Below are 10782 nucleotides of genomic sequence, written 5' to 3'. Positions count from 1 at the left end.
TTAACTGTGCTTCATAAATCCTACGTCTTACCCATATTCTGACAAGCTTCTCCCTCACTCTTGGGAGGGTTCCCAGGGTGCAGTGAGCTCATGTGTGATTTTTTTTTTTTTTCTCAAGCAGATAAGCAGGGCTTCACAGTCAGACATTTAAAATTAATCATTATATTTACATCTGGATGTATTTTTTTTTTAGTACTGTGTATAAATACCCTAAGCCAACCAAAAAAAAAAAAAAAAGCGCTACCAGATAATCCCATGATTGGTGTTCTTGTAATGAGCAAATAACTTCCAAAGGACACAAAAAGAGAAAGCTAAAGGATAATTCCACGGGCTTCAAGATTTCTATAGTTTTCAACAGAAGAAAGGGCAAGTGTATTAAAATATTTTAATTTATAATTTATTTTATTTTATTAGTATGGTGGTCAAATATCACAGTATAGTGTGATTTAAAACCACGACGAGCTGTGATCTCACACCTGTTAGAATGGCTGTTGTCAAAAAGACAAGAAATAACAAGTGTTGGCAAGGATGTGGAGGAAAGGGCACCCTCGTGCGCTGTTGGTGGGAAGGCCAATGGGTGCAGCCACCGTGGGAAGTAGTACAAGGGGTCCTCAGGAAACTAGCAGAACCATCATATAATCCAGTAAGTCTGCTGCTGGGTATTTATCCAAAGGTAGGAAACGGAAGCTTGAAAGGTTATCCACATGTCCACGTTCATCACAGCCTTATTTACAAAAAGCCAAGACACAGAAACGACCCAAGGGTCGATGGCTAGACGAATGGATGAAGAAGACGAGGGATATGACACAACCGCATATTGTTCAGTCATTAAAAACAATAAAAAAGGAAATCCTTCCATTTGCAACCACCTGGGTAGATTTTGAGAGCCTTATGCGACATGACAAATATGTGGTCTCACTTATATAGGGAATGAAAATGGGAAAAAAACAAAAACCACCCAAACTCACAGATCCAGGGAACAGATTGGTCATTGCCAGAGGAGCGGGTGAAGATGCGCAAACAGTACAAATTTCCCATTAGAAAATAAGTATGTCCCGGGGTGTGATATACAGCATGACCCCTATAGTTCGTACTACTGTATTGTCCATTTCAGAGTTGCTAAGAAAATAAATCTTAAAGGTTATCACAAGAAAACAAAAGGTTGTAACTATGTGAGTTCATAGGTGTTAACTGGACTTATTGTGGTGATGGTTTGCCAAAAATATATACATATATTGAACCATTATGCTGTAACCTGAGACTAATATAGTTTTAGATGTCAATTATAGCTCAGTAAAAAGAAAGATTATGTATAGTAAAGAAGTGGACAGTAATATTACAGTAATAATATAGTAACATCATGGTACTATTACAGTAATAATAAATATTACAGTACAGTGTGCTTTCTGTATCCAAATTCATACACCCAGAAGTGGTTTTGGGGAGGCGGCGGGGGGACTTGTCTGATAGGAAATTTAAAAGTCTGAGTTCTCAACCGTGGACCTCTTCTCTTATCTCCTGTTCATCTGAGAGGTTCTTTTCTTTGATACTCGACCTGCTTCCTCTTTGGGGGAGAATGTAAATTCATGTTCTCTTTTATGAGCTTTATAAAAGCAACCAGTCATCTCAGCCACCTGTCCTCTCAACGAGAAGCACTTCATGGCCTTTGACAGAGAGAGGGTCTGTTAGGGCCATGCTTCCTGGTGGTTCATTGAGGCCTTGCCCTGTGCTGCCTTATCTTTTTCTGCTGTACCCTTGTTCCAGGACTGGCCCCTGACCTCTGAATGCTGCCAGCCAAGGGAACTGAAGGCTGGCACTTGGCCAGGTTAGGGGCTTGGCCTTGGCCCCTCATTTGTCTTTGGGATACCCAAGGTCATGATCTCTGTCTAACTAGGTAAGGAGGCTCCCTGGGTCCCCATTTGCTGGCTTCTCGGGATGTCCAGAGCAGCCCCCTCTCAAGTTGTTAGTGAGCCCAGGATGGATGGAGGCATTCATTACAGCGTATTGTTCTAATTGTTTTCTTTTATTGTTAGGGTTGGTGTTAATCTCTTACTGTGACTCATTTCTACAATAAACTTGATCCTGAATACGTACACAGAGGAAAAAATGTAGTATCTCTAGGGCTCAGTCCTATCCGTGCCTTCCAGCACCCACTGGGGGTCTTGGAATGTGTCCCCCACAGATAAGGAGGGACTAGGGTATTGGCCGAATTTCTGGCCGCCTGCAAGTCAGGGATTGGCTGCTGGCTTTGCCATCTTCCTGGGCAACAGCGGCGAGCTGATAAGAACAGACGTCTTAGGAGGACAACTCACCACTGCCTTCTGGAGTTTCTGAGCCCATCCTTCTGCTCATGGAGAAGGAGAGCATGGGAGGACCTATGTCGCGGTGGCTGCCGGGCCTTGGTATCCAGTGCCCGAGTTTGAATCTTGATTCTGCTACCCCTGAGGGCTGAGATCCTGGACAAAGCTATTTAACTTTTCTAAACCTCTGGTGTCTCACTAATAAAATAGGGATAGTGTGGAACCTAGCTAGATAGCTTTTGTGATGACTAAATGAGATAATATATTTGGAGCACTCAGCATAGAGCCTAGCACACGCTGAATATGCTTAACATTCCTCTAGCATCATTCCTCAGGGCAAGAGGCAGTGAGCGTGTCCATGTAGTCCAGGGTATTGATCAGGAAATAAGTAAAGCTTCCATGAGCGAGATGAGATGTGTGCCGTATGTTGTGGGGGATAGCTCTTGAAACATGGCTATGGGACTGCTGGAGTCAAGTCTCTCTCTTAACCTTGTCCTGTTGAATACCTGTCAGGATTCAAAAGAAAGAAGCGTGAGCACTAGGAAACTTTTTCTTGATAGAAAAATATCAACGCACGCCTGTGCCATTTCTTCTTTCCAGAAGTCTCTAAGTTGGGCTTAGGGTTAATTGTCCTGCTCATGTTTTCTGTCTCTGTTTGGCTAGAAAGGTATACTGTGAGGTGGGGATCTTTGCCATGCTTGTTTGTGGACGGTCACATACGAGGCATTCAGTAAATATCCGCTACATGAATGAACAAACGAGCAGAAGGGTTTTCACCTTGACCTTGTGTCTGTCTTACAGTGTTGAAGAGACCCGTAACTTCGGAGGAACTCCTGACTCCTGGGGCTCCGTACGCAAGGAAGACATTCACGGTAGGCTTCTCATTTGGGTTTTTCTCATGCTTTCTCTCTGTGCCCTGTCAACGTGTCAGTGAATCAGTGTGTAGCTTAGGGACAGAATTGAAAACCTTCTAAGTTCCCTTTTGTTTTGGCATTATTATGAGAATAGATTTTCTTGACCCTTGGGCACTAAAATGCATTAGCACTTGACATGAATTATGATTAATACAGCATTTTAAACTCTTTTTGATGTGCCCTTAAGAAAAGGTTTCCACTATATACTTAGTCTGATATAATTACAGACTTTAAGGCAAATGGCATTGCAAATAATGCCAATAATTCCTTCTGTGTTACATTTAATCCCCAAATTCATTTAAGACATTACAGGAGTCTTTAGGGGAGAAAAGAAAACTATGGGATAATCTGTTCTACCACAAGTAATGGTGCTTTTGACAATGCTGAGCATGTCTTGAGTTATACAAGCCCTGGATTTTGGAGCACTGCGTACCTGTGAGCCCCTCCTGGCCACCGGCCCCTTCTTGGAGGTCCTCCAGGCTTCCTTCTAGAACTACCAGCCCCACTGGGTTTGTTTAAACAGAATCGAAGTGTTTTGCTTGACAGAACCTCACGCACTCTCCATTCCCTGCCTCTTTCTCTCAGTCTCTGCACAAAACCACATGGATGTGCCCTTGAAGGCACTTCTACTCTTCCTTCAGTGTTCTAACTTTGGGGGGCACCTGGATGGCTCAGTTGGTTAAGAGTCTGCCTTCAGCTCAGCTCATGATCCCACGCGCCTGGAATCGAGCCCCGCATCAGGCTCCCTGCTCAGCAGAGAGTCTGCTTCTCCCTTTCTCTCTCCCTCTGCCTCTCCCCCTGCTCATGCTTCTGCTTGCACTCTCTCTCTCTTTCTCAAATATTTGTCAAGGCCTGCCTCACATTCTGGGCACCGAGGAGTTGAAATAAAGATGGGGTCAGTCCTAACCCATCAATATGAAAAAAATGCATTGGAAATATGTCTGTAAAAGATAAACTATATTTTGGAAGTGAATTAGGTATAAGGAACTAGTAACCAGCAAAACCTAAAGCCAATGGAAGGTCTAAACTTTTTTTTGAGAATGTTCACCAAAATTGCACTTGCTTTCCTGCCTTGCATCATTCTCAAGCATCCGAGAAACAGTTGATTATATTTGTAAGTATTTCTCTTTGGTTTTAAATGTAAATGCCCTCATTGCTAGTAATTGTGAACGTGTGTCTTCTGCATTTTAGTTGGGGTATGTATTAGAGACATGTCTGGGAGCTGTCCAGGGAATGTAACTGTCAAGTGTAATGATTCTATAGGAAAAGGCACCCTCTAGTTTCGAACACTTTTGGAACAGCCCCTCCTTGTAAATTGTAAACTTTAAGTACTTATTCACTTACTTTTCTTGGTAGACAAAGTTGTGTTTCAAAAAAGCTGAAACTCCTCATATTCTGCACCGTTGGTAATTTAAACTGTTCCTTTGGACTTCACGGATATAACAAGATCACCAGGAAAGTATCATTGGATCCAGGGGAAAAAGAATAAATTTGGAACAGAACTTGGGTCTAGAGAGAAATTTCAACCATGTTTTCACGATCTTCTAAATTTTCCATGGGAGTCTGATATTAAATTGCATAGCAGCCCAAGAAAGAGGCGATCTGCTGGTTACGTACTGATGAGTACAACTCACAGCGGACGCTTCTTTCTGCCAAAAAGGTATTTTCTTGACCCTCCCACCCCTTTCTACATTGATACGCCTGTGTTTGGGATAGAAGCAAACTGTCGTGTTCTCCCACAAGGTTCAGATAGAACAGAGGAGAGAGATGTCAGGACGTGCACCTTAATCCTGGGCTGGTTTTCTTTCTCTTGGAAGGACAGGAAAATTGCTAGAGACCATCTGCCGATGATTACTCATTGTGGTTTTCCTCTCCAGATTGTCGGTGACGCCGTGGGTTGGGGCTTTGTGGTACGAGGAAGTAAGCCATGCCACATCCAGGCCGTGGACCCCAGTGGCCCAGCAGCGGCAGCGGGAATGAAGGTACCTCCAAGTGGGCAATGTCTGAACACCTCTAGCCTCGTTTCGTTGTTTGTTTCCATCTGTACGTTCTCTCCCTGGGTGGTTTGGTCCCATTTTGGTCAAGTTTCCTTTACCCTTTCTGAAGAGGGTTGAAGTGAAGCCAAGAGTGTATGATGTGGCCACCAGGAGGAAAAGGTTTCCTGTCACTCTGATGGGGCCTCATTGGTTTCCGGCCTTTGCTTGGTTGGTCTCATCTCTCCCCTCCACCAGTACTGAGTTTGAACAAAAAATAGTAGCTTTTTTGATCAAGTCCTTTTTTTTTTTTTTTTAAGACTTTTATTTATTTATTTGACCCAGAGAGGGAGAGTATAAGCAGGGGGAGAGGTAGGGAGAGGGAGAGGGAGAAGCAGGCCCCCCACTGAGCAAGCCGCCCAGTGCAGGGCTCGATCCCAGGACTCTGGGATCATGACCTGAGCCGAAGGCAGATGCTTAACTGACTGAGCCACCCAGATGCCCCACTTTTTGCTCAAGTCTTATATGATAACTCTACTGCTTTGGTTCTATACTTCGTATAGAACTTTGGGGGCATTTATGCAATCAGTGGAACATGCTTGGACCATGGGAGGCAGCAAGCAGTGAGAAGAAGAAAATAGAAGTCATGGGATTTGGAAGAGGAGATCTGGGATTCCCATTTTGGTTCTGCTAATTTCTAGATCTTTGACATTGAACAAGTCCTATAACTACCTCAGAACCCGTTTTATCCTTTCTCAAATAATATATTTCCTTCTGCTGTTAAATATGTGGAAACTCTTTATAAGGTGCAGAGAATGACACAAACATCAAACAAATTGAATGAATTGTGGAAGATTTTTGAAAATAACTTTCGATATTTTATGGTACTAAAATAATACATATAAAGTCAAGAAAGTCTAGAAAATACAACAAAAGAAAATGTAGAGAATACCAGCAGAAGAAAATGATAATTGCTTGTAATCTTTCATAACTCAGATGTAACCACTATTTACATTAACATTTTTTTTAAGATTTTATTTATTTATTTGACAGACAGAGATCACAAGTAGTCAGAGAGGCAGGCGGGGGAAGTAGGCTCCCTGCTGAGCAGAGAGCCCAATGCAGGATCCTGGGATCCTGGGATCATGGCCCGAGCTGAAGCCAGAGGCTTTAACCTACTGAGCCACCCAGGCCCCCCTACATTAACTTTAAACAGCTTTATTGGGGTGTGATTGACATACAATAAAGCATAGTCCTGTTCACGTTTTAATTTCTATCTTCCAACTTCTTATATTATGTATATACATACACATACATCTATATGTAAGGATATGTGTGTGTGTGTGTGTGTGTGTGTGTGTGTGTGTGTGTGTGTTGGTTTCTTTAAGCTTTTTAAATTGGAGTATAATTAAGTACAATGTTACATTAGTTCCAGCTGGACAGCATCCTGATTTGACAATTCTATAGATGACTCGGGGCTCACCTGGGTAAGGGTAGTCACCATCTGGCACATTGTTTTTATTTACACAGAAATATCATACAAGAAGTTGCTGAGAGCATTGGTTTTCTATTTCAAAACACCTTTACCTGGGCTGCCTGGATGGCTAGGTCAGTTAAGCACCTGACCCTTGGTTTCAGCTCAGGTCATGATCTTGTGGTTGTGGGATCAAACCCCGCGTCAGGATCTATGGTCAGTGCGGTATCAGCTTCAGATTCTCTCTCCCTGTCCCTCATCCTCCTTCTCACTCTCTCTCAAATAAATAAAATCTTTAAAAAAAAAAAAAAAAAAAAACAGAAAACACCTTTGCCTATCGCAGTTTTCTTCTGTCATCTGTAAAATATTTCTCAGAGGATATTTATGTCTTGATTATCTGGGCCTGTGGGAGGATGCAGAAGGCTTGAAAGCTACAGATCTCTGCTCATTTCTTCAGCACTCTCATCGTCTCCCATGGTCAGTCCTTTTCCTGGACCAGTAAACCAGTCAAGTGATAGGCATGGCTTGGGTCTTCACAGCTCTGATGTCCAACGCTTACCCTCCACCGATGTGCCCACTGGAAAAGAAATCGGGGCAGCAGAGACCAGCTCAAGGGTACACAGACCACCGATTACTGCTGGTCTGGGTAATCAGTGCTGTAGGATTAGGGGTTGACTCTATGCCCTGATCGGAACACCGTCATTCACGCAGGGAAGCCTGGGCTCACCAGGTGCTGTGCTCTGGCTGAGTTGCAGAAGCCTTGTTGGCCAAGTCCGTCTGTGTGACAGGCCCTTCCTCCCTCCTCCATCCGCAGCGGGCACAGCACCAAAGAAACTCAGAGCAGGGAAGTTGGCCGGGAGCAGAAAGGGCGAGCATTTGTATCTGTGCCGAGGCTGAATTTGTCATTTTCTAATGGGACTCTTGGCCAGGGGAAGAGTTTTATATTTTATTTCCATAGTAAAGCACCTAGTAGAAATTATTTTTGGCAGAATGCTTCAGTGCTAAGCATGTGCTTTAGGGCTTTGACCTAAAGCATGTTTGCTTTGGGGAAAGTGATGGACGTACGCTGCAGTCAAAGACCTTGTTGTGCTTGGCCATGTAATTGATTGTAGTCTGTCTTTATTGATTAACATGAATTACTGTTCTAGGCATTGTCGATTGGTCCATTCATTAAGTCCTTAGTGTATATACCCTGATAAGTGGGTAACCTGATAGGTTTTTTTCCAACATCATAAGCTACTATTTCATATGGTTTATAGTCTCAGTTTCTTCAGGGGTGTACAATGGTTTTCATATGTTTCTAGAACAATGCAGGATTTATTAGAGCAGCATTTCCAAAGTTGTATTATACAGCTCTCTGGTCCAGCAAAATATACTGACCTGAGGTTCTGTGATCAAAATTAATTAGTTAATTAATTAATTAATTAATTAAAAGAGAGAGAGGGTGTGCATACATGCCCACAAGCTGTGGGGAGTGGGGAGGCAGAGGGGGAGAGAGAGAATCTTAAGCAGACTCGATGCCCAGTGCAAAGGTTCCATCTCTCAACCCCGACATCATGACCTGAGCTGAAATCGAGTTGGACACTTACCTGACTGAGCTGCCCAGGGAACCCTGTAATTAAAATTATTTCAAACTGTTGTGCACTTTAATGCCCTTTCAGAAATTCACAAAGCACGTTGGCATATTAAAGATTCTGGTAAGTCCAGCAGGCAAAAAAACTTGTTTTTAAATTGTCTAACACAGTGTTTTATCATTTAATAGAAACACTATGGCATTAAAACTGTTCAAAGAGGGGCACCTGGGTGGCTCAATCAGTTTCGCATCTGACTCTTAATTTCAGCTCAGGTCCTGAGACTGAGCCCCACGTCGGGCTCTGCGCTGAGCATGGAGCTTGCTTAAGATTCTGTCTCTCACTCTCCCTCTGCCTCCTCCCCCTGCTCTCGCTGTCTCTCTTAAAAACAAAAATAAGAACAAAACCAAAAAAAAAAAAATGTTCAATGAAACTGCTTTTGGTCAAACTGTGTATTGAGATGAATATATAGAGATATATTTTTTAATTGTATTGCTGGTTGAATGAAAAAGACAGAGACTACCATGCCCTTCCACATCGATAGAATTTAACTGTGTATATTCATTTTAATTACTTAGCACATTATTTTTCTCGAAGAAAACATTGAACTATTTCCTATTTTACCATATTTACTTGCCCTCGAATAACTTCACTCATATAAAAATCCGTTCCTATAATCCAGTCCCAGAGGCTCGTGTCCACTGACCTGTCACATTGCTGCTGCCCTTTACCCTTATTCAGGAAAACTGCAGGGTGGTGTGTCTGGTGGTGCTGAGCCCTGGGAGGGTAGGCGGTTGGGACAGCAGCCCACGGGAGCTTACCCACTGACCTGCGTAATGATTGACCTGCTTGGTCTGGGCAGTAGGAATGATCCAAAGCTCTGGCCAGAAGCCTCGTTTAGCACCTCTGACTGGCAGAAGCTGACCCAGGATAGTATAAAGAGCCTCGCTCTGTGTTCAGGTCACTGTCTCCGTGGAACGCCAGCCTCACCCCTCAAGTCACGGTCCTGGTTTTCTCCAGCTTTCTGACGTGGACAGAGCCTTGCGCCGGAGCCTTTGTGACCACGGCTACTGAATTTCACTACTTGACTTGCCAAAACAGAGATCATTTTGTAGCTAAGTTTCTCATGGGTACCATTTCTCTCTCTTAGTCAACTTTCTGTGGGGATTGGAAGGTTTTAAGATGTGGGCCACCAGCATATGGACAGGACAGACCCCAGACTGAAGAAACTGAGGGCCATTTGCCCCTGTTAACGCTTCTAGACCTTCCCAGACCCAAAGGAGAGCTCCTTGCCCGGTTTAAATGGCATCCTTAATCCATCCTGCGAGGAGACCTTCATGTTTGTATTAAAATTTACTTCTCTAGAATAGAGTTCTTCTAGAGTTCTAGAATCTAGAATAGACATTCTCTAGAATGTCTAGAAGAACTTCAGAGAACAGGTATCCTTCAGGAGAATGATAAGGTCTGCTGAAATTCTAGATTGGAGTAGAGACATCTGAGATCTTTGTGTCTGGGCTACCTAGCCCCGGGGCCCCATAGCTCTCAGGCCTCCCCGTCTACACCGCTGACTGAGGCAGACAGGGCTGGGTCAGACAACTGGACTGCAAAGTGGGGCATCCCAGTTGAGAATGAACGAGAGACAGGGCCGGGAGCCTACAAACGAGTAGAGCAGGGAAAGTTGCAGCCTGATCTCCGCTGTAAATGCAATGGAATTTTAGATGTTTCAGTCAATTATTCGACTTGACTGATGACTTGCTCTCCATGCTGTAGGAAAATGTTTGTTCCCAGAGACCTAAAAGGAAATGATGTTACAAGAGGCCCCAGACTATAACCTTATTTTTAGTTTTGTCTGAATCAAGATGCTCTTAAAAAAAAAAAAAAAAAAAAAGAGAGAACAATTAGTTGCATCTTTTCTAAGATGTTCTGTCTCATACGACTCCTCTCCTCATTCCCGTGCCTTAAAAAACAGCCATAGGAGTCATTAAAATTTGCACTTGATCTAGCATCTTTGCATTTGGAGTTGTTTTCCTTCTGATGGTTCTTTTGCTTAAAAAATGAAAACTGTAAAGTCACTGGGCATTACAACTCCACAGTGTAGCATGAAATATGGGAATCATCAAAAGCTTAGTCAACCGTTCAGCATTCAGTACATTTTTTAAAAAGATTGTATTTATTTATTTGACCCAGAGAGTGCACGAGAAGGCAGAAGGACAGATGGAGAGGGAGAAGCAGACTCCCCACTGTGCAGGGAGCCTGATGTGGGGCTTGATCCCAGAACTCCCGATCATGACCTGAGCAGAAGGCAGACGCTTAACCAGCTAAGCCATCCAGGCTCCCCCAGCATTGAGTACATTTTCAATTAGAAGAGGTTGTTTGCTACATTTTCTTTTTGACAACTCTTCATTCACCTTTTAGGAATTCCAGAACAGTAGACTGTGGTTTCTTTCAAGGCAAAAGGGGGAGTGTATTCTGTGTGCCTGACCCTGCACCATACTAGGCCCTTTCTGTACCTAAGGCCATTTAATACCAACATCTGAATACTAAAATCCT

At 43.3% G+C, this 10782-nt stretch overlaps 1 protein-coding gene across 2 annotated transcripts in view; it reads left to right on the top strand.

The window, feature by feature from the left end:
• The window catches only part of DEPTOR (DEP domain containing MTOR interacting protein), a 133352-nt gene that overhangs the window by 94579 nt on the left and 27991 nt on the right, over nt 1–10782 (top strand). For both annotated transcript variants that reach the window (XM_082721782.1, XM_082721781.1), the window contains exons 7-8: nt 3102–3172; nt 5092–5196. In XM_082721782.1, coding sequence (XP_082577908.1) covers nt 3102–3172; nt 5092–5196 — 176 coding nt within the window. The remainder of the gene's footprint in view (nt 1–3101; nt 3173–5091; nt 5197–10782) is intronic.

Source organism: Mustela nivalis (assembly GCF_964662115.1).
Source record: "Mustela nivalis genome assembly, chromosome: 2".
NCBI lineage: Eukaryota > Metazoa > Chordata > Mammalia > Carnivora > Mustelidae > Mustela > Mustela nivalis.
The sequence above is the reverse complement of the archived record's forward strand: the minus strand, read 5'-3'. Positions and strand labels throughout refer to the sequence as shown.